General features: G+C 39.4%; 1 protein-coding gene across 3 annotated transcripts in view; it reads left to right on the top strand.

The window, feature by feature from the left end:
- The window catches only part of PLPPR5 (phospholipid phosphatase related 5), a 118937-nt gene that overhangs the window by 19490 nt on the left and 74346 nt on the right, over window positions 1-25101 (top strand). For all 3 annotated transcript variants that reach the window (XM_032867200.1, XM_032867201.1, XM_032867199.1), the window contains 2 exons: window positions 20999-21131; window positions 24650-24900. In XM_032867200.1, the coding sequence (XP_032723091.1) occupies window positions 20999-21131; window positions 24650-24900 (384 nt within the window). The remainder of the gene's footprint in view (window positions 1-20998; window positions 21132-24649; window positions 24901-25101) is intronic.

The following is a 25101-nucleotide window of genomic DNA, read 5'->3' as shown; positions in this document are numbered from 1 at the left end:
TATATGAATGTGTGGAGGGGCAGGGACGCACTGACACCAAGGCACGGCCATGGTGTCAGGTACACAAGTGTCCAGGTGATATCCTACATTTGTCATAGCTAAGACTGTTCATTCAGATGGCAGCTATGTTCTTTGTCAATCAACCAAGCCACGCCTCTCTTCCTTTCTCCTATGACTCTCTCCCTTCCTCCTACTCTTTCTCCTTTCCTCCCTCCCTTCCTTTCTTTTTTCAGCAAACCTTCATGGACTGTCTTCTCTGTGCCAGGAAAGTAGGCAAATTCTGGCGATTTTTTTTTTTAAAGATTTTATTTATTTGACAGAGAGAGATCACAAGTAGGCAGAGAGAGAGAGAGAGAGAGAGAGAGAGAAGGAAGCATTCTCCCTGCCTAGCAGAGAGCCCGATGTGGGACTCAATCCCAGGACCCTGAGATCATGACCTGAGCCGAAGACAGAGTCCTAACCCACTGAGCCACCCAGGCAGCCCAATTCTGGTGATTTAAAAATGAATAAAATAGTAAGGAATTCATAGTTGAGACTTGGCCATTGTAGACCTTCTAAGAATTTAAACTCATTTCTGCTTTTCTCCTTTTGTTCTTGATAAACAAAAGTTTGGGGCCGTCAAAGGCTCTTACAACTTTTGTTTTAAGTTATATGCATGACCTAGTTTGTAGCCTGTAACACCAGAGGTAGTTTTGACTGAGTTTTGCATGGGCATTTTGAAAGAGCATTCCTGCCCTTCCACCATGTCCTCATCATCTGCTATCTTTGGTTACTGGTTTACAGGACTGATTTACAGATGCTTTCCAAAAGCCTCACCCACTACAGTGTATGTTTCTACTATGTATGATGTGAATGTTCTGTAAGCACCTTCTCTACATAAGGGGACACTTCCCTGCCCGAGGATAAGCCGCCCCTCCTTGGCAGATTACTTGCAAGCATTAGCCACTTGCAGGGAAACTAACCTGATTAAAAACATATCAGGAAGAAGGTATGCTTAAATAACGTCAAGATGAGGAACTAGATAAAGGAAGGGATTGGCTCACTTAGAAGAGTTTCTCGAACTTGCTGCATTTAAGTAGCTGGCTCTGTAAAAAGGTTACTGAAGAATCCTAGTTGATCAGCAGAAAATTGTGGCCAAGAAAAACCACATGAGAAGTTGTACCTGTATTAGTATGTGTCCATAGAAACAATAGTAACATTGCTTTCAAAAAGGAAGGTAGCAAAAAAACCAATCAAGGTACACATTTTGTGAGTTGATTCCTCTGATCTGTTTGCTTTAATCAGAATTTGTAGGAATAATGGGTAGGGAACGGGTTGTTGCAGTTAGACCTCAGATGGGATTGACGTGTCAGAACTCTAATCAGGAGCATGACAGATGATAGAACAGTTGATCCAAAAACCCATGCAACACATTGGAGTTTCACATGTACTTATTTAATCCATCCACAAATGAATGCTTAGTTGTTTAGCGGAGTCTCTGCTGTAGATCTTTTTAACTTTTAAGGATTAAGACACTATAATAAAGAAACAGGATGGAAGTTTTCTAAAAGCTCTGCTTGAGTTTGATTTTGTATTTTTACCCTAGAAGACCCTTGGGGAAGGTATGTGTTGTGGTGATTGCTGTGTATTGTCTAAGACTGATGAATCACAGAACCGTACCCCTGAAACAAAAAACACATTATATGTTAATGATGAAAAAAAAGAAGAAGAAGATCAGTCAGTTATGCATACTAAGTAAATACTTAAAAATCTGTACCCATGATACCTCTATAGCTCTTCCCTCTGCTCTGGTTCCTTTGAAAACCCAGGACCTATGGAGCTATCTGCAATAATGATGGGCCAGGGGATGTAAAAATAGAGTTTAGCCCCATAAGATCCACTAGAAATATAATGCAAACCATATTTTAAGTTTTACAGTAGCCACAATTTTTAATAGTAAAAAATTAAACTCAGGTGAAACTAGACCACCTGGGCAGCTCAGTTGGTTAAGCATCTGCCTTTGGCTCAGGTCATGATCGCAGGGCCTTGGGATTGAGCCCCGCATAGGGTTCCCTGCTCATTGGGGAGCCTGCTTCTCCCTCTCCCTCTGCTGCTCCCTCTGCTTATGCACTCTCTGGCTCTGTCGCAAATGAATAAATAAATTCTTATTAAAATTTAAAAAAAAGTGAAACTAATTTTAATAATATATATTACTTAACTCTATATCTGAAAGAGTATTCCAGCAAGCAATCAATATAAAAATTTACCAGTAAATTATGTCCTATGGCCTTTTGTGCAAAGTCTTTGAAATACAGTGCCTATTTTACTCTTACGGGCACATCCCAATCTCTACCGGCCAGCTTCTGAGTGATTGACAGCCAAGCACCCAAGGCTCGTGGCAACTGTACTCGCAGGGCAGATCTAGACAGATCTTATTTTCCCCTGTTACTTTAAAGAAACTTCGTCGTTTCCTAGTCTGCTGTTTCTCTAAATGTGGGGAATACTGTTGAGGTGATATGCACCATTTTGATCTGTACTTCAGAAGACACACCTGAATAGATTTTTAAAGATGTTTCCTCAAATTAATATACACCTGGTTTACTGTAACTGTTTCATATATGATTTTTAAAACTGCTTTTAAAATAAAATACTCTTTTTCATCAAGGTTGGGAAAGAGAGGGGGATATGAAAATATTGGAGTACTTTTGAAATTTAAACTTGGATCGGGGCATTCTACAGATTTCCCTTCCATGTTGTCTTGCTTTGGGAAGGAAAGGTTCATGACTGTGTGTGGATTCTCCCCTTTTGCCAGTTCTCCGTATATGTTTTTGGTTTTTTTTTTTTAAGATTTTATTTATTTATTTGACAGATGAAGATCACAAGTAGGCAGAGAGAGAGGAGGAAGCAGGCTCCCTGCTGAGCAGAGAGCCTGATGCGGGGCTTGATCCCAGGACTCTGGGATCATGACCTGAACCGGAGGCAGAGGCTTTAAACCACTGAGCCACCTAGGTGCCCCTTTATTTTATTTTTTAAGATTTTATTTATTTATTTGACAGACAGAAATCACAAGTAGACAGAGAGGCAGGCAGAGAGGCAGGGGGAGGCAGGCTCCCTGTTGAGCAAAGAGCCTGATGCGGGGCTCGATCCCAGGACCCTGAGATCATGACCTGAGCTGAAGGCAGAGGCTTTAACCTACTGAGCCACCCAGGAGCCCCAAGTTCTCCATATATGTCAATCAAGTTGTGGAGAAGAATTATTCATGGCACCATTTAGGCGTTCTTGCTTTTGCTTTTTTTAAATAATTGGTTTATGTCTTATCTCCAGCACACATGGTGGCAGCAAGTACCCTAAAGCCTGCAGTTCAAGCACAGTCATACCTACCTACATTTCCTCTCCCTCCCTCCCTTCCTCCCTTCCTTCCTTTCATTTATTCATTCATTCACACAATTTTTAGTGAATGTCTGTTACATGCTAGGCAACTTGCTAGACGTGGAAGTTAAACAATAGAAGAGATCCTGCAATGCAGTGGGAAAATTGTATAAGAAAGCGACAAACATGATGCCCATTACCGTCCTCCAGAAAACATTTTATTCCTTGTTGGTGTGGTAGAGCTTCAGTCCAGGTGTCTTGGAAATGGGGAAGCATTCCTCTCTTGCTTCATTTTATGAAAGGTTCTGATAATGTTACAGTTCCTGAGTTCCAGCCAATCCTTTCCTAAGCAATTACCCTATTTAGAGAAGCTTTTGTCGGGGCACCTGGGTGGCTCAGTTTTGTCAAGTATGCACCTTGGGGCTCAGGTCACCATCCTGGAGTCCTGAGACTGAGCCCCGTGTTGGGCTCCCTGATCAGCAGGGGGTCTGGCTTCTCTCTCTCTCTCTTGCTTCTCCCTCTCCCTCCCCACTGCTCATGCTCACTTTCTCTCTCTCTCAAATAAATAAACAAAATCTTGAAAAAAAGAGAAAGAGAGAAGCTTCTGTCTGCATTTGTGTTCAGTTACTAGAGGCATCAGATCCGTTTAGATAGACATCCGGAGAACTTAATGCTTCATTGTTTGACATTATGCATGGGCTGTGTTTGTACTTTTATTTCAAGTATTGTCACCAAAATATCATCATTGACAACTTTATTCATACTGAAAATATTGGCAACAAATACTCTGCTGCAACCTTTAGGGTATCTGTGTCCAATGGATCAGTGCTTCTCTCAGCTTCCTATATATCTCCAAGTCCATGAATTACAGGCCATGATTTTTGTTAATAGATGAGGATAGTGCAGAATCTTTTTTCTTCTAGTACCAATTTACAGTGCTCCCCCTTGCCTGGATGCCTTTTGCAAAGGTGAGATTGGATACAGGAAAGTATTACTATGTATCAGGTCAGGCAGAGACCCACTCTGTAACCCAATGGAATGGGTTAAGTCAGGAAGAGCTAGGGCATGGAAACAATTGAGGAATGGACCCAGAAGGGTAGACTCCCCCAAAGGTGCTCTGGGCATCTGGTCCTGCAGCAGAACATGGGCTGTGAAAGGAAAAGTTACAGAAGACAGGGATTCTGGGAAAGTGTGTCAGGGAGACCAGTGGGGAGTAACCACATGTTCTGGTATTGGACATAACATAGCTCCTGGGAATCTGGGAGCTGGTGGGTGTGAGGAAAATCTGTTGCCAAGTAAGAGAATAGGGCATTTGCCGCTGTCTAGAGTTAAGCAGAAGAACTCAAGTACCCGGAAGACAGATGGGAACAGATAGTCTCCTTAGGGGGACTGGGGTGCTGACTGGGTGACCAGAGCAGAGCCTCAGGAACTGAGATGAGCTAGCAGAACTCAGGCACAAAGTTGAAATTGCATATCAGGAGCAATTCATAATTCTCATTATCAAATATGGGCTAGAATGTTCAACTTGAATTAGCACAGAGACTTGACCTTGAATCACAGACCTTGAGCTGTAGCTGTATAAACCCCTCTTGCCTAAGGTCAGAGTTTTCAAAGATAAGGTAGACTCGAGCTGAAGGTTTAGGGACCAAAGGGATAGATAGTGTATTTCAATGACTCTGGCTTTGTGAAGGGGGTCATGACTGAGCTGAGATTGAAGTAGGATGACACACCTGTAAGCCATGTCAGAGCCCCACCTTCTACTCACCAAATAAATTTATTTCATTATTTCAGTTGAACTCAGGTCTCTGAAGGTTAGATGGTTTGGGGAATTGCTGCACTGATTCAACTGACAAGGTTTTCTGAAAGGCAAAGGAAATGTGAAAAATTTTTCTGTTTTGTCACTGTCAGCCCCTTTCTTGGAGGTCATTGACAACAACCTTCTCACTTCTCACTTGGACGCACTTCCTCTACTTCTTTAGGACACTGAAGCACAGATCAAGGACCGCCTCCCCACAACCCTTGAAATTCTCTCCTCTCCGGGATTCCTTGATGTGATCATTTTCTTTGGACTCCGGACACTCCTGCTCTGTGTCCTTTGTTTACTTCTCTTTTTATTTCCCACTCCCCAGTTGTAGGCAATCTCAAAATGTATTCTTTTTTTTTTTTTTTTTTAAAGATTTTATTTATTTATTTGACAGAGATCACAAGTAGGCAGAGAGGCAGGTGGGGGGTGGGGAGCAGGGGAAGCAGGCTCTCTGCTCAGCCCGATGTGGGGCTCGATTGGGATCATGACCTGAGCCAAAGGCAGAAGCTTTAACCCACTGAGCCACCCAGGTGCCCTCAAAATGTATTCTTAAGTCTTTCTTTCCTTCCGCTCTCCTGTCCTCATTATTGGCATGTGCCCCTTCGCTTTCCCAGTGCTGTAAGCCTGCCTCATTACCTGGAAGGATGACCACAGTACTGACTTACAGGACTTTTACCTCTCTTGCTAGTCTCCTCTGCTTCTAGATTGATTTTTCCAAAGCATAGGTCTGATCACAACACTCCCCTGCCCAGAAATTTCATAGCCTCCCACTGTGAACAAAATGAAGTACCAACTTCTTGCATGAATCTCAAGGCATTTACATCACCGTCCCAAGGTAATCTCCTATCAGCCCTCATATCCAGTCTGCATTCCAACCAAACTGGGCCACTTACCGTCTCTCAAGGACATCCTGTAATTGCCCTCCTCCAAGGCTTTATTTAACTTCTCCTTTGCTCTGTAGTTGTGGCAACCATGTGTGCTGGTTTGCCTGGGTCAGTCCCGGTTTATTCCTGTTGTCTTGATAGCAATATTACTAAGCTTTCATTTCACACTCCAAAGTGTAATAGTTTGGGTGATAAATTACATTGTCACCCTACCTATAAAGCTCTTTTTCCTGTTCCTTCTTTCAGTCTTATTCCCCAGTCTGCAGTCTATATAACTTTGCTGTGGTAAACATAGCTCTAGCCTTTTAAGCCATGTGCCATATAAAAAAAACACCATCGCTCATGAGATTTTCTTTCTACTCTCTAACTTACCATCACCAAGTTCAGGACCATATTTTTGTATCTATTAGATTGCTTTCATATGTACATAAGAGAGTACTCAGACTTAACCATTTAAACAATAAGGAAAGTTTATTATGTCATGTAACAGGGAGTGCCATTGGGTTGGCTCAAAAATGACTAATTCAGTATCTGAATGACAGATCAAAGATCCACGTTTCTCTTCTCTTTGCACTCTGACATAATATGTGTCTGCTCTGCTCTTGGCTGGCTTCTCTCATGGTGGACCATGACCACCCTTCTTCTGGAATCACATGCGAAGTTGATGTCTAGCAGAAGAATACTTCTTCTGTGAGTTTCTTTTGAAAAGCAAGAACCTCTCTTTGGAAGCACCATCCCTAGCAAAGGTATCCTCATCCTCCTTGGGTGCAACTCTGTCTCATGCCCAGGCCTAAATTAGTCACAGATGGAGCCACGAGGACTCGATAAATCATTCATCCTTTGAGGCTAAGGATGACCATGACTCCCTGAAGACTGTGGCCATAATAGGGAAGGTTGATAACAGAACAAAATCAAGGCTCTGTGAGGAAGATGGCTAGTTAATATTGATTAGACAGACAACAGTGTCTGCTACATGTAAGTTTGGGTTCAATCAATGTTTAGTAAATAGGGGTTTAGTTTTCTTTCAGATATGAAGAATTTTAATTCACTTGAATATTCTAATGCTGTCATGAATTATAAATACTGATATTAAATAAACATTTAAAGTGATCAGCACTGCACATAACAGGTTCATTTCAATACTATTTTGCTTGCGTTCATATGGAGAGATTATAATTAAGATTTTGAAAGAAAACTTGATTGAGATTTTAATAGCCATCTAAAACTGCCGGCCAGCACACTGTGCTCAGAATTGCTCATTAAGTACGATTGTTTCCCGTTGCTTTTTGAGGGAATGTTTTTTCCAAGTATTTGAGTCCTATATTCATTGGACTCCAATCTATATTCATTGAGTCGTTTATTCAAAGACTCAAATATTCACAGGATTTCAGTTACCTGTTACAAGTTTACCTTTTGGTACTGAATTGCAAAATTCTCAAAATGTCTGCCAACTGTGAAATGTGATAAACAGTAGGTCAGTATGATTTTGAAATGTGCTACGGCACCCGGGGGCGCTTGGAAAGAAAGACTGCGAACCGAGGATCCTCTTCTCTCATGCCCATGATGGGACTCTCATTCTTCCCATGCAGGGTTTATTCAGGCCCAATACCTCCTAAGATCTCTGTGGGAAAGTGTGAGTTGGAAACCAGAGCACCTGGAGGGTGCTTTGTGTACTTTGCGTGGTGGTTAGTAGTGTATTGTGCAGGTGGGGGTTTGCTCCACCGTTGGAAGTGTTGTCACCAGTCTACAATACATATGGTCCCAATGGTGGGACCACAGGGGGACCCAGCAGCCTCTGGGTCCACATGAGAAGGAACCAGCACTATTAACATGAAGCTATTCCATGCACTAAAAGAATCAGAAGGACTCATTTTCATTCTGAATGAAACAGAGCAGACCAGAGAAATACTGTTTCTGAGCCCTTCTCTGGATATTGCTGCTCAGACCTTGGTGCCAGAGGGCGTGGAGTTGGCGTTTGTATGTTTTCAGCAACACTCTTGCTAACTGCTGAGAGGTGATGTCTCTAACTATTTTGACAGCCCACCATAGGACTGCGTAGAGAAGCAGAATCTAAGATTACGCATGGTTTGGACATTTGAACAAGTGTTCTGAAGGATGAAGGGACTAGGTAAGATGGAACTCCTTCCAAGTGTCAAAGTCGAGGAGTCAGTCTTACCTGAGGGCAGTTGTTTACCTGCATGGTCAAATACCTGTGAAAGCTAATCTGAATCTTGCAAGGAGTGGTAATGAGAAAACCGCATAGAAACTACGTTATATACAATGAATATTTTATCATTATGCTTTTGAAAAATAACATAAATCTATAACTTTTCTTCAAAATTTTATCTTGCTTAAAATGAAGTTCCTGTTAATATTATCTGAACGTCCCACCAAACTATTCCATCACAGGCTTTCCAAATAACATGTTGAGGTAACAGGCTGCTTCCAAAAATAAGTTGCAGCAGGTTGGGGACACATTTAGAAAATTAATATTCCCAGCCCGACTGCACTCTGCCAACCCATATAAACTCTATCTACTTCTCTGTTTGAATAAATGTTACTGTTTGCTGGAATGTCTTATCTGTAAGCTTTATTTATCTAGCTGTTTTTTTGTTTGTTTGTTTGTTTGTTTTTAAAGAACAGATTCCCATATTTGTGCTTATGTAGAAAAGCTTGTTGGGGGAAATTATATTCCTTTATGTAGAAAAGCTTGTTGTGGGAAATTGTATTCCTAAGTACAGAAGTTCAGATAGAAAGGCTTTAACTGCTAGACTTTTCTTCCTAAAATAAAGCAAACTAATAAAATATTAAAATGTCAAGGTTGACATCAGGTGATAAAGTGAGTTAGTATGTGTTTCATAAAGCATTTTGACTGCATTCCTGAACAAATCTTTGATGATGAGTATAATATTAAAGTTGGGGTCACACGGCCTAGGTTTGAATCTCAGGTCTGCCATTTACTAGCTGTGGGAACTTGGGGAAATTATTCAACCTCTTTGTGCCTCAGTTTCCTTATCTGTAAGGAGGAATAGTAATACCTCCCTCGTAGGGCATACACATCAATATTTGTAAAGCATTTAGAACTGCACCTGGTCCACGGTAAGTGCTGTGTGTCACTTTTAAAAATGACAACAGAGGGAAGATGTTTATGAATTTATGTAATAAATTATGTATCATAAGCATAAATTAAAGGTGTTTAAGTTCATAAGTAATCAGTTTTGTAAAAGATACTTCCTGTTATATATTGGAAACCCTTAAATTGGCTTGCTTAATAAATTCAGCTGAACCAGAGCTATCAGGGTTGCACATTCAAATTATAATTATACCTTTTCCTAATACACCAGAAGCAGTAAGCTGGAAAGTTGCACTCATACCAAAAACAAATGAGACCAGACTGCAAAGTGAGTTTATGTTCCAAGATTCATCTCATTCATTTATTTTTGGGTCTTCAATCATGCTTTTCTTTGTGCGTTCTCATCAAACATTTTTAATGGCTTAGTGAAGTATAAGGATTTCCTATGTAATCAACATTTACTCTTTCTGTGAAAGTGTTTTAAAAATAAAGTCCTTCAAATGTCTAGTCATTTTTTTTTCCCCAGTAAAAATGAATGGCCTTAAAAGACATTTGTTCTGTCAGTCTGTTTAAAGATGAGAGAAATGAAAGCCAAGAAAACCGGAAGAAGATGGCCTCTAGGGAAAGATCTGTATGATGAATTGGAAATTGCAGGGAACACTATTTCTGCTTTCCCAGGCAGAGCTGTCACCTGAAAAGCCTATTTCCATGAAAAGGACTGTTACCTGGCCTATCACAGTGTGGTCTGTCGAGTGCACATTCCCTTAATGCAGTGAGGCCCTTGAAGGTGACCACTAATAATTCAGTCCTGTTGTACAACGGAGACTTATACTTTGATACAGAAGGAATCTCAACCATACAGCGGTCTAGATTTCCTGAACTAGCAAGAAAATAAGCATTATAAAAAAGATAGGGAGAAGAAAAGAAGCAGAATTACTATTGCTGCGAGGCAGTTACGAAGATCCACTACACAGGCTCAGGTCCTTTGATAGTTCTCCCCAGACTTAACAGCCAGCAGACACCCCAAGGAGGTCCAGTGGGGGAAAATATGACTCTTCTGTACTGTAGGAAAGAAATGTGATTCTCAGATCGGAAAGGTCAGGTAAATCCACCATCGTTCCCTGGCCATTTTCTGCTGCACAAACAACATCTCAAAAGTGGTACTTAAGTGCCTTTTTATTTCCCACCTGTGTCACTGTTTAGAATAATACTTTCTCTCTCATTGTGTGAATTAATACTTGTTCTCTTTTGTTTGAAGTACTGTTTTCTCCTCTTCCTAATAACCGGGAAAGTGGTGAATGAGTTTGTCATCACTTTATAAAGTTAGCCTTTCTCACCTTTCCTTTTTTTTCTGAAGATCCCAAATTCTTTTATTCAGTTATCGTAAATAACTATACTAGCTAATCCTTCCTAAATGTAAATTCCTTTCTTCTAAATAGGAAGACTTGCTTTGATTGACTCTCCGTAGTGTTTCTGGAATATCGGCTTTACCAAATATTTAGGGTTGTCCCTAGAACATAGGTTTCTAAAATCAAACAAGTTTGGGAAACCATGGGCAGTAAAGTTAACAGTTTTCTTTAACAGACTGTCATGCTTTCGGTCATATAAGAAAGCTAATTGGGAGGAAATTACCCTCTTAAATGCAGAAGTTCAAACCAGAAAGCTTTGATTGCCAGATGTTTCTTAAAATAAACCAAAATTTAAAAACACAGTATAATGTCAAGTTGAACTCCAGAACTGGATGGCATGGAGTTGAATCCTGACTTTAGGACTTAGTAGCTAAATGACCTTAGGTAAGTCATAATAATCTTTCTGTGCCTAGTGTTCTCATCTATAAAATGAAGACAGGAAAGTAATGCCATCAAGGGGCAGCTAGGAAACAGGAGTTTTAACATGCTAATATGATGCACTGTGCATCTCTGGGAAAATTACAGTTTGTAGCTTTTAGCTGATTTTTTTTTTCTTTTTTGACCAGGAACATCTCCCTTCCCCCAAACCCACTTAACATCCTGCTGAACATAGTTTTGGAAGTATCGAGTTAGGGACATTTAATTATTGCCTGTGCTTCAAAGACTTGTGTCTAAAAACCCCATTATCTCAAATTTTCAAAGAATTTTTCAAGTTTTATCATGCTTTTTAAAATTGTTGATAAAGAACAGGGCAGATTAATTTCAACATGTATTTTAGAAGAGCAGAAAGCAAGCCAAAAACCTGTGTACCAGTTTTTTTTTTTTTTTAATTAGGAATTAGTTCTTTTGAGGAATGACAGGTACATTATAACGGTACTGACCTACGGTAGATTTGTGAACATGAAGAATTTGACCTTATATATTAAATTTTTTCTTGAAACTACAAGTATGCAAAATGACTGAATTATGGTGCTCTCATAATTCATTTTTCTTATAGCTTATGTTCACTACATTTTTGTGAATGGTTGGGCAAATATAAAGATCATGTAAAATTTAATTAACTAGGAAAGTTTTAATGGTTTTCACAAACTTCTCATCATTAAAAAAAAAAAAAAGAATTGTGCATAGTATAAATCTGTGCCTTGTTGTCAGGCATACCATGCTCGCTTTTTCTCTGTGATCATGCTACTTGTCACCCCCGACTTACCCCTAGCCACACACACACAGGCACACACTCATGCACTGTGAGATTAGTGTCGGGACTTTCACATGGTCCCAGCATATCAAACTGCTCTATTATCTTATTCCAAGTATCCCAAATTTCCTTACCATGAGCACTAACCCATCACAGATCTGAGCTGGACAGAACCTTCAAGCTTTTCAAATCATAGCTAAAATTTGCACCGTGCTTACTCTGTGTTAACTCTTACTCTAAGAATTTTATAACAGTTAACTCATTTAAGTCTTACAACAGCCTATGGTGGCATTATTTCTATTATCTTCATTTTATAGATGCAGACACTGAAGAAAAAGTTCATACTATACTACTTCGCAGAGACACGTATGCCTTTCTGGTTCTTAGAGTAAAAACGTTCCAGGTAGTACTTCTCCGTGCTGGGCTCCAGCCAGATCCTCAGGCTCTGGAGGGTTTTAATACTGACCACACTGCTTAGATGGGGTTGAAGAAGACTGGATCCCTTTCTGTAAGAATGTTCCAGAGAGGAACACCACGTTTGGTCACTTGCATGTTCAGTCCTCAGGGAGCACTTACTCCTCATCTCGTCTCTTCTTTATTCATTCACTGGTATAGCTAGTGAATGTGTTTCGTGCTGGCAGCTATGTTGTAAGTTTCTCTGACGCCTCTGGCATTTCAGCCAGAGTGAGAAGTGTGGTAGACTCCAAGCCAGAGGATGAACATGTGTGGGGTGCTGAGCAGTGAGTGGCTTGTCAGGATGCTCCATCTCTCCAAGTCTCACTTAAAACATGTGAAAAGCGAGAGCTTCGGGTTTCTTTTTAAGTTTCATTGAACCTTGCCTTCTAGAATCCCACCTAGAATCCCATTCTAGGCACTACACTGCCTAGAATAACTTTTTGCACAGTACAAATACGTAATCCTTATTTGTTAAATAAATATCTAGAAATTCCTTTAAAGATATCTCTGAAAAATTTAAAACATATGGTAATCAGGACTTTTAGATCCCTCAGAATATTCTACAGGGAGGTTGGGCGGGCTTGTTAAAACACAGACGGCTGGATCTCCCAACTAGAGCTTCCGAGACAGTAGGTCTGTGGCGAGGCTTGCCAGTTTGTACTTCCGTCAAGTTCCCGGGTGCTGCTGCAGCTGCTGGGACCACATCTGAAAACCACTGTCCGGAGAGCATTCTGAAAATCGACCTATAACTATCTTCTACTGGCTCCACAATAAAAAAATGATAGAATGAGCTTGTCCCGCCCATCGGTGGGGATAACATCTTCCCGTGTTTCTTGTGCCCTGCTATGTGCGTGAGCAAGAGTCTCCTAAAGACTGTGGACCTTCACACAAAGGACCAAATCCATTCCCGGGCCTCATTTCCTCCTGTGTAAGCTGCCTTCAGACCCACTGCTTCACCAAAACTATCCTATCCCTAGGATATGGGGGCCTTCTAGGTGCGACCCGCCCGCAGTCCTAACCACTGCTACTGCCATGTGTAGATTAAGGGCAGGGGTTCAGAGAATGAACTGCCTTGGGTTCAGATGCTGCCTCTTCACTCCACACCCAGCCCCAGGTAGCTCACTTCATCTGTGCCTTATTTTCTTCACCTGGAGCTGGTTTTTAATAACAATACTTACCTCATACGGCTGAGTATTTGCAAAGCACTTAGAACAATCCCTAATACCTAGTAAATGCCATGTAAGTTGGTTTTCTTGTCAATCTTTTTCTCTCCAGCTTCACAGAGATATAATGACATATTGCATAAGTTTAAGGTGCATAATGTGTCGATTTGATAGATTTATGTATTGCAAAATGGATTAACACCGTAACACTAGCTAACACCTCTGTCCTCTCACATGATTATCTTGTGTGTGTGTGTGTGTGTGTGTGTGTGGTGAGAACATTTAAGATCTACTCTTCTAGCAACATTTAAGTATTCAGCACAGTATTATTAGCTGTAATCGCCATGCTGTACATTAGATCCTCAGAACTTGTTAATCTTACAACTGGAAGTTTGTAGCCTTGGACCAGTATGTATGTATGTATGTGTGTATGTATGTTTGTTTGTTTGTTTCTCTTTAAAGATTTTATCTATCTATTTGAGAAAGCTTAGGAGCCGGGTGTGGGCAGAATGTAGGAGCAGAAGGAGAGGGATAAGCATACTCCCCACTGAGCAGGAATCCTGACTCAGGGCTCCATCCTGGGACCCTTGAGATAATGACCTGAGCTGAAATCAAGAGTCATATGCTTAACCTACTGAGCCACCCAGGCGTCCTGACCAGTATCTTCCTATTTCCCCCTAACCTCCAACCTGGTAACCACCATTCTGCTCTGTTTCTATGCATTCAACTTTTCCTTTTCTTTTTCTTTTTCTCTTTCTTTCTTTCTTTCTTTTTTTTAGATTCCACATATAAGTGATACCATGCAATATATGTTTTTCTTGGTCTGATATATTTATTTAGCAAAATGCCTCAAGGTTCATCCAGGTTGTAGCAAACAGCAGGATTTTCTGCTTTCTCATGACTGAATAGTATTCCATTGTATATACCACATCTTCTTTATGCATTTATCCATAGACAGACACTTATGTGGTTTCCACTTCATAGCTGTTGTGACTAATGCTGCAATGAACATTGGAGTGCAGATATCTCTTTGAGATCCCAATTTCAGTTCCTTTGGATATACACCCAGAAGCAGGATTTCTGGCTCACAAGGTAGTTTTAGTTTTAATTTTTTGAGGAATCTCCATACTATTTTCCATAGTGGCTGCACCAGTTTGCATTCACACTAACAGTGCTCAAGGGTTCCCTTTTCTCCACATCCTCACCAACACATATTATCTCTTGTCTTTTTGATCACAGCCATTCTGACAGGGGTGAAGGTGTTATCTCATTGTGGTTTTGATTTGCATTGCCCTCATGATGAGTGATGGTGGGCACCATTTCATATGACTGTTGGCCATTTGTATGTCTTCTTTGGAAAACTATCCAGTCAGTTCTTTTGTCCATTTTCAATATTTTTTGTTTTGTTTATTATTGAGTTATATGAGTTCTTTATACATTTTGGATATTTAACCCTTATCAGACATATGATTTGCATAGATTTTCTCCCATTTGATAGGTTGCCTTTTCATTTTGTGAGCATAATGGGTTTTTTGCTGTGTAGAAGCTTTAAGTTAGCTTTGGTTATATGTTAAATATTTCCCAAATTTGCCTCTCAGGGTATTAGCTTCATGATTTCTCTCATAGCCACATACCACCTCAACTATCACTTATTTTTTCTTTAAATCAATCCACTTAACCAACAAATTGTAAAAGAAAACATATCATTACCATAAATGAAATACCAATATCAACTGATATCAATTGGCAAATAGAAGCTAACCATAAAATGAATGTACTGAAAACCAGTGTTTTTGAATTCTAACCAGATATTATTCTCTGCTGAAAATTGAGTGTGAGACTCATTCCCTCTTTATTCAAAGAAGAAAAAAAAAGGAAATTAGCAAGTTCTCATCGCTGTGAATGAATAAACCCCTACATCTCACTGGCTTCACATGTTAGAGTTTATCTTCTACTCTCGTGACAGTCTAGTGCAGGACTACTGACTGGGGGACTTTGACTCCTTCTGTCTTATGGCACCAACAACTCCTGGGCCTGGAGAGTTCCCTGCTTCCAGGGAGGAAGGCATGGAGAGTATACACATGATTTTCCTCCTGGTCTGAAACTGACACACATCATTGATCCTGATGTTCCTTTGGCTATCTAGCACTATCTAGCACCAGGCATGCAGGGAATGCTGGTCTGGACTAGGAAGCCACTTCCCAAAGCAACTTTATAATATGAAAGTGAGGACACAAGTTTTTGTGTTCAAATTATGAAATATATACACTTAGAGCAAAACATAACCATAGTTTCTTACCGCTGGGAGGGATTGTGTATCACCAACTCTATTACTATTTATCACTAACTATATTACTTCTTCCGTAATTCTCCTGAATTCATTTAATTCTCTCTCCAACCTCAATTCCACTCAGCAACTATGTTTTAAGAAGTCAGTAACACCGTACTCAGCAAAAGTGCTGGAATACATATAGACACCGAAGAAACCTTAATTTCTCATATCATGACACAAAGTTAATGAGACAGTACCCAGTGTAGCTTTTTACTTCTTAGTACAGCTAAGAATTTTCTTTGGCTAGCTTAAAGTTCATGGAGGGAAATGAGCTCCTTCTTTATCCATGCCTATAATAACCAAGAATGGACAGTGTGTTTGATAGAAACCTAAATATAAACCCAATGCCTTCCTGCACTTTAAAATTTAAGTCTGTCTCATGACTATACCTTTATGGATAAAGCTGCTTTTCAGATATTATTTCACATATATCTGAAGTGTATGAGACATGCCAACTACCATCACACTGATTGAGTGACCTCCACTGCTGCCTTACATCTTTACATCTGCACTGGTTTTCTTTTACCAAGTTCAAAACAATTATGCATGGATATCTTTGAATCATCAGAAGTTGAAAGAGAGAGCAATTTCTAATCAGGTTTTCATAAATGAAAACATAAAGCTATTTGGAGTTTGTCATTTGATGAAAGTCTACAGTGATTTCATCTTCCTGAGAAAACTTACTTCAGTATTTTGTCATTAAGGAGCATAGATACTAGAGGGTCAGCCTCTGGGAATTGAGGCATGAGAACAATGTTATGTGCTTATAACAAACATTTGAGCATTTATATTTGGGGATTAATGATTTGTTCTTGCATCTTTGTAAGTTGCTATTCATTGGAAAATGGAGCTTTTTACTCACTGCCAAGCAGGGTAATGGATCAGATTAGGACCACTACCAGTTCTATCCTCAAAGATGGGATAGAGATGGGATTGGTTATTTAGAAAGGGTGTGTGTGTAGGTCCCACTTCATAAGCAAGGTAGGGCTCAAGAGACTTCATAATGTCAATACTGAGTTCAATAAAGCATAATGGAGTTACTCCATCAGAGGATGGAGTATAACAGGAAACATGGTACTCCAGCTGTGGAATGTAAGGCTTCCATTTACCTGGTGGGTTGAGGCTCAGAAACACAGCTCTTGCCTCCAAGCACATAGACTGTCAGGTTGCATTTAGGAGGGGACTATGACTCAAGGTATAGCATGGTTGCTCAGACACAACTCTGACTGGGTAGGTAAAATGGTGAGCCATTGAGTACCATCTTTGGTACTGGCTCCTGAGCCTTTCACGGGCATCGTCACATTCCATATCAGATTTACACGGACCAGGAATAAGACCTCACCAACCTTGCACAGGGACTGTTAAGGGCTTCCTGTAGAACTGAGGATCAGACAAGGGCTTTCTGCTTTACACCTGTAGAAGATAAAGGTTTGGAGAGGGCTGGGCCAGAGAAGGCTGTGAAAGCCCTCAGACTATGATGACCTCCATGAAAGAGAAGGGGGAAAGTAGGGGAACAGGGTCACCAGCCCCTCAGAACATAGCACAGTTTCAAGAAAGAGTTGGCCAGGCTGATTGGCAGTTTTCAAATCAAAATTGCCAGTCAGAGGTATCCCACATCTCAGGGCAACAGGCTTTCCTGAGTGCCCCCACCATACGTAGTCATTTGCTTGAAGGAACTCACAGGAAGTGCCATCCCAGTGGAACAGCAGCTGGGTGCGTGAGCTGGAAAGCCTCCCTGCAGCAGGCCAATCTGAGTGGTCCGTCTCACTGTGGCCACAGATGCTTCCAGTAACTCAGCAACATTTCTTCCTAAATGTGCTACTGGCAGTTATTGTCCAAACCAGTTAAAACTCGGACTCATACCATTATTCATTATTTTATTTGTGTCCACCCAACTGGGTTATAAAGCTTTCTTTAAACAGCCATGCCTAACATGGAGTCCTTAACTCAGAAGGTATCTAAGTATACATCGTAATAAAAATTGCTTTCTTTTTGTTACATGAATCTGCTGATAGTAGTAAACAGTGGGAGTTTGGACTTAGGAAGGTGGGACAGGTAGAGAGGTTAAGAGAGAGTACGATTTGGCTAAGGAGTTTCACAGCTATCACAGTGGGGGAGGCAGAAGTCGAGCATGTGAAGTAGGTGCAGCCACAAGAGGAGAGCAGACACTAGGATCGAGGCCACTACATTTGATGAGATGAAGTCCCGGGAGGCGCACAGAATGCAGTACCCAGAGAACATGGTGGAAAGGGCTAGTCTAGAGAAAGAACTTGCATGGGAGGGGGGAGGTCCAGCAAGATGGGATGGATAAGAGTTGAGGTAGACATCAGTGCAACTCCCTTTTGCTGAGAAATAGGATTTCTGCCCAGAGAGGCAGTTTCCGTGCAGCATGACACACCTTCTTAACTTGGGTGAATTGGACCAGAAGAGAACCTGTCCCCAATGGAACCCCCTAGGGATTTGGAGTTGGGACACAGTAAATCTAATTAGTTGAACTTTCTCTGAACTGAGCCGATATGTTCTAAACAGGGCTCTTGACAACTGTTGGGCAATCAAACCAGAGGAGAACTGGTTTGCAGAAAGACAAGAATGAGTCAGGCATTCAGAGAAGAGCTGAGAGGCAGTGTGACTCCAGAGACGGGAGTGAGATGGAGAGAGTAGTTGCCTGGATTCCTGAGGAATTTTCATTCCTGGATCTGATCCTGAGTCCCATACCCCGAGTTCTGAGATAACCCTCCAAACCCTAGAATAAATTCCCAATTTTGCTTAACCCAGTTTGAGTTTCTTTTAGTAGCAGCCAAACAGTATTGATTGAGATGGTGTTTTGGCAGATAGGCTTAAGACAAAAATAGGGAATTCAGAAATGTGCAGTATGCTGACATGCGCCCAGGCAAGGGGTTAGCATTAGGAAAACCAGGAAGCAGAGCCCTAGGAAGAGGGACTCAGACAAGGCAGGTCTTAGCCTGGTAGGAACCTGGTAACCAAACGCATTATCACGTCAGCGACAAGCATCCAGGATCTGGTTATAGGAAGGAACTAAGGTGTAAGGTATAGCCTTCATCACAGGAACACGGCAGGAGTTGGTTATTAGGAGTCAGGCAAAAGGTCAGAGGCTGACTGAGACCTTCGGATCTAATGAGGATGGAATTCACATATGCATTTAATAAGAATTATTGGGTATCTGTTACATTCAGAGGAGTTTTGTGTATCATAGATTATCAGACCGAGTTGAGGGGGTCAGTGTACTTGGGGGTAGAGCCAGGAGTGGGTGGAGACCCCCTGGTACCTGCTCTGGGGGAGAGAAGGCTTAAGGGGGCGGAATCAGGCTGGGAGCCAAGATGCTCATGATGTGGAGTAGGTGGTAGATTCTTAGAATTTGGAACACTGTAGGGCAACACAGACCTGGAAGAAGTTGAAACTGAAAATTCAGGAAGTAACTTCTTTCAAAGAGCAGCAGAAGAATGATTCAGAAAAGAAGATAAGAAGATGTCAGGCACACAGCTTGTTTGTCAGCTTCTCCTAGGGCCCTGCTGGCCGTTGACGAACCTGTGGAAAATACGTCCTGCGCCTCTTAAAGCCAGATGAACTGTTTCATCACACACCTCTTCTACTTCACCAAAGTTAAAAATTTCAGGAGGATTTGGGAGACTATAAACTCTAGCTTTTCTTAATTCAGCCCAGTCTTACCACCAGATAGGCAAGATTGGACTCCTTTAATGGAATTCATCTCAACATGTACTGATACAACCTTGAACTCTGACCTCCCTGGAAGAAGAGATATAATTTAAAAAAAAAAAAAAAAAAAGAGGAAAAGTTAGAAAGAATAAAAATTGGGCCACCTGGGTGGCTCCATTGGTTAAGTGACTACCTTTGGCTCAGGTCATGGTCCCAGAGTCCCGGGATTGAGTCCTGCATTGGGCTCCCAGCTCCATGGGGAGTCTGCTTCTCCCTCTGATCTTCTCCCCTCTCATGCTCTCTCTCACTCTCTCTCTCTCTCTCTCTCAAATAAATAAATAAAATTAAAAAAAAATAAAAATTAAGAAATGCCTTATAATCTGTTACTTATATTGGAGTAGAACTAGGTCAGACGTTTTATCTCCTATGAAATCCTTCTGTATCTCCCACTTACAATTTTGAATATCCTATAATTACAGGTATTACCTTTCATCAAGACCCCAAAAGCATTTTTCCAGGCCATTTCAGGGACTCTCTGTTTAGGATGTTACTTAACTTAGACAAGATGTACTGAAAACTAACCTTAATAATGACAAATTAGGCAACATACCATTTGCTCCATTTCTTTTCTCTTAATCTTATTTCTATTGTTGATCATTATATTAAATAAAGTCCAAAGATCTGAGGCCAAGTCAGCAATTCCTGCTTGCCTTCTGACTGGCTTGATGGGGAGCAAATTATTTAACCTCCCTAATCCTTCCTTTCCTCATTCATGGAATGGAATATTAACACATTCTCTAGTACCTAATACCTTGCTGGGTGATTTTAAAAGCCACATATGAAAACCACTGCAAATGTATTAACACCAAGGGAAGATAGGCAGGTCCTTTAGTAAATCAGCATAGTAGAGCAAAGAATCTGTATCCGGATTTTTATTTTTCTCCTTACTGGCTCTGTGGCTTTGGGCAATTCATTTGAGTTTCAAGTCTTGGTTTTTTCAATTATAAAAGAAGTATGACAATATTTTCTGTTTCCTTTTTTTATGAAGATGAAAATGACATATATGTACTAAAATATAAAGAATATATTAATGACTATAATTTTTAATACTGTCTCAGAATAATAAGATTTTGGCAAAGGATGCCCTCAAGGCCAAGCACATGTTTGAATTGATTTTGTTTCTTGTTATAAAAGTATTAATGTAATTTGACTGTAGAGTGTCTTTATCTGATCCTTTCAAGAATATTTTCATAGAAAATTGTTCCGATTTCTGTGGCAGTGTCAAATTTAAGCAAGATGTAATCACTTAAAGGAAAAACATGAAATTCAGTTACATACCAAAAATAAATAAATGTATCCTTAAAGCAAAGATCCTGTGTAAATTTTTTTTGATGAAGGCTTCCAGAAAACAAAAATGATATGGTCCATTTATATTCATAATTTATCAGTTTAATACTCCCTTGAGTTGAGAGAAATATGGGTTGTATACATAGGGATAAAGTTCTAAAAAAGGGCTTAGTTAAGTAAATATGATTCAGTTTTATATTGAGATCATTACCACTCAAAGGAGTTACCTTCTTGCATTTTTAAAAAATAAAATTACTCTATGTTTATACTGCTTAAATTCTAATGTTCTTTAACCTTTTATTTCCTTGCAAGATAATAGTGGGAGAAACTGCAGTGTTTTGCCTACAGCTGGCCACACGGGATTTTGAAAACCAGGAGAAAACTATTTTAACTGGAGATTGTTGCTATATAAACCCACTGGTGCGGCGAACTGTACGATTTCTGGGTATGTGTTCATTGAATTATTTTTATTGTTGCGGAAACCATGTTTATGTATAAGCTAACCCTTAAAATGATCAGCATTTTAAGACTATACAAATATTGGATTATATTTTATTTGAAAGGTCTCAGTTTGGTTTTAAAGATAACATTGCGTACTACTTTTTCTCATATGGCTCCAGCTCACATGTCATTTCCATATTATTTTAAGAAAAAAAAAAAAGAACACCACACTTGGATGTTTAATATTTTTTAAGAAACTAAAAATTATATAATTAAAATAAATGATTTACCGTGTTCATGAAATTTCAGAAACAGTGGGGAGAAATGATAATCTAGTTAGATTGGTGAACATCATGGAAGACAAGAAAAATAGGTTGGCCGAGAAATGATGTGTTGTGTTTGTTAATTATCAGATGGAGCTCTCCATGTACTGCCTCTAGGGTTTTTTAAATGTGAACAAAAACGAATTAGTGATTTTATTAGCGGGAAAGACTATCACTATATGAAACTAATATAACATTGTATGTTAACTATACTGGAATTAAATTAATTTTTTTTTCAATTTTAGAAAAGAATTTACTGATACTTTAACCTTCAGTCTGAAATTCTAGCACTAATACATATAAACATTGATGAATTATTACAAATCATTTCAAGTCAGTAGAAACTTGGCCAAGACAAATTTTTTAACTGACACAATAAAGTTGAATATAAATTATCATTTCCTGTATTTATCAGATAAAAAAAGTATGTCTGTATATGCTAAATAAAATTTAAAATAAATTTTTGTCTGTATTTAGGTTGAGATTAAGGTCCAGTACCCTTCAATATATTTCTCATAGCAGTGGGATTAAGTTGAAGACCTTGGAGATATCATGCATAGATCAGCTAATCTATATATAAACCCACTTAAAGACTAATCAAATGTCATCTTGCCTTTGTGTCTCTCTAAAGACAAAAGGTCTCCATATCTAAGACTGTTTTTTGAATTGCCATCAAGTTATACATCTCCAAAGCCCTTATTTATACTGTTGAAGTGATGACAACTCATATGAAACTTTAAAAAGCTATTTTTTACATGCATCAATACTTTGTTCTTGACTCATTGATCTTTGCATGAGTCATTTAATAACAAAATAAGCAATAATATACTCAAAACTAAAAATGATGAAATTGACACTTTCCAAAATACTGTTCCAGCAAATTTTATTACGCCTACTTAAGTGGATGTATTTTTGCATTTGCACACATATTTCTAAAGAATATATGGCACAAAGTAAAGCTTGCTTTAAATCTCTTTGTGTTTCTCATTATATGATTTTATAAAATATTTAGGAATTCTTGATTTGTTTCTTCTCTCTTGTTCATTATGATTTGGATATTTCAAGTTTGTTAAAATGGGAAGTTTATAAGCAAAACATTACTGCATAATAGGGCATCATTCTTTGTAGGGATTTTATCCTGGTGGTCAGCACCGTGGATACACTCACGGGATCTCATTTTAATAAGTATCTTTGTAGCTACAATATTGGCCTTGGGCCTGATGCACTGAATATTTTAATTCAAAAGCACGTTTGGGAACTTAACAAATATCAGGAGACATTTCCATATCTTTATCAAATACTTCTCTCTATTTTACACAGCAAAACTTATTACAGCAGGTAAAGAGAATGGTTTTGTTAAATAAAATGAGTTACATCTTAGCCTAGATTTCAAGGGAGTAGAGATGAAGTCTTGCCATTTAGGTTCCTGTGCTGGGCCATGATGTTTGGAAAGAGAGGTTACCTATATGAACATTTTCTTAAGCTCCTCCATTCTCTTTCATTTCTCTGCCTCTCCTAAGTTTCTGCTTTTGATAACATTTACTTGTATGACTCATGCAATTCTGGGAAGATATAAAGAAAGAGCTTTTTATTATTTCCTTTTAACATTTTTAGATAAAGAAAGAACTAAGGTCTTTGTTTCATTTCCATTGTATACACACAGAGTTGTGCTATGTGCAGGTTTGTGTGTCTGAGCGTTTTATAATCTTATATAATATTTCAAAAATTAAAAGGATAGCCATGTTTCTGATGCTGGAAAATTACTTGATCCTGCACAACTTCCCTGGTGACTTTCCTATATAACAGCCAACAATTATGTATAAAGGTTTAGCAAACAAACAATCCAGAAATTCATGACTAAGAAATGAAATGTCTGGTTATTATCATAGCACTATATGATTTTTAACAAACAGATTGTTTGGGATGTATTCTCCTGGCATAATGTAAAAAGGTGGTATTTTATTTCCCAAAATTAAGAAGAACAAATTTCTTCACATTGGTTCCACTTCCTCAAAGGTTGTATCTGTCAGTTTAATTGAAAATGGTGCCAAGGAATTTATTTTGCCCACTCTACCTAAGAAGAAAAATAAATTTTGGTTCTAATGACCAAAGGCATCGAATTTAGAAATATATATATATATATATATATATCTATATATATATTAAAGATTTTATTTATTTATTTGACAGACAGAGATCACAAGTAGGCAGAGAGGCAGACAGTGGGGGGCGGGGAAGCAGGCTCCCTGCTGAGCAGAAAGCCCGATGCGGGGCTGGATCCCAAGACTCTGGGATCATGACCTGAGCCAAAGGTAGAGGCTTAACCCACTGAGCCACCCAGGCACCCCAAGAAATATATATATATTTTTAATTTGAGTAAACTGTCACATTCCTCACAAAAGAGGACAAAAAAAATTCTGTGTATACTTAATTTTATAAGTATAAAATTCTGGTAACGAAAGCAAACAAATTTTAAGGCTGTGGAGATAATTGAAAAATCATCATTTTGATTGCATTATTTTTTACAAAATTGCCCCAAATTTGATAAATTAAAGTCCAACCATAAAATATAAGGTGGAACTAAGTTACTAGCTGCTAATGTGACTTTTTAAAATGTACTCATGAAAGCAGCGCAGAAATCAGTTTGAACCATTCTGCTTTACTTAAGATTTTCCACGATATTTAAATGAAAACTAATGGCATTGGATTTTACTGCTAATTGGCACCTCCAGCAGAGTTAGTATCAGTCTGAATGGGTTTAAGAGGCATAATCAGAGGGAGACAACTGCTTTACTTTATGTTTGTAAGATGCAAAATATTTTCAAAATAGGGAAAAAGTCAAGATTGCTCATATTGGTAGAAGGTGAGACTGAGCCCTCTCCAGAGAAACAGGTCTCCTTTTTAAAAATCGCATTACCCAAACACAGTCTCAGAATATATCTTCCTCTTTTATCTGATGTCTTATAAACCCACGTTGCGTAAAACTGTAGCCAGTGGTAGACGGCTCGATGTGTTAAATAATTTAACACTCCCACCTCTCCAGAAAGCAAAGAATCAGAGAGAAGTGAAATGGGGGGGAACCATATGTATGTATGTATGACTTACTTCATAGTTTCTAAAATATTTCCATGTTGGCTTATGGTCAACCGAAATACAAACAAAACCAAACAGAGTTACGGTGGTTTGCTTTCATCCTTAGGTATTTATGCGTTTGGGCTCTTTGCTACGGATATTTTTGTAAACGCCGGGCAGGTGGTCACAGGGAATCTGGCTCCACATTTTCTTGCCCTGTGTAAGCCCAACTATACGGCGCTTGGATGTCAGCAGTATACGCAGTTCATAAGTGGGGAAGAGGCCTGCACGGGCAACCCAGATCTCATCATGAGAGCCAGGAAGACGTTCCCATCCAAAGAAGCGGCTCTCAGCGTCTATGCAGCCATGTATCTGACAGTAAGTAAGGATTATTGATCAGTCTTCGTCTCTCTGTTCATTCTCCCAGTGTAGACATTCTTTTTCTGCCATGATGGAAGTCGCATTAACCGCTTTCTGTAGGCCATTTAATTTACTTTTAATAATAGCTGTTTGGACTGTGGATAAAATTAAGTCAGTTGACTCTCATGAGATTATGTGTGGGTAGTTGGTTGTATTAAA

Source organism: Lontra canadensis, unplaced genomic scaffold (assembly GCF_010015895.1).
Source record: "Lontra canadensis isolate GAN:19392208 unplaced genomic scaffold, GSC_riverotter_1.0 scaffold33, whole genome shotgun sequence".
Classification (NCBI taxonomy): domain Eukaryota; kingdom Metazoa; phylum Chordata; class Mammalia; order Carnivora; family Mustelidae; genus Lontra; species Lontra canadensis.
Note: the sequence above shows the minus strand (reverse complement) of the source record. Positions and strands in the feature narration are given on the sequence as shown.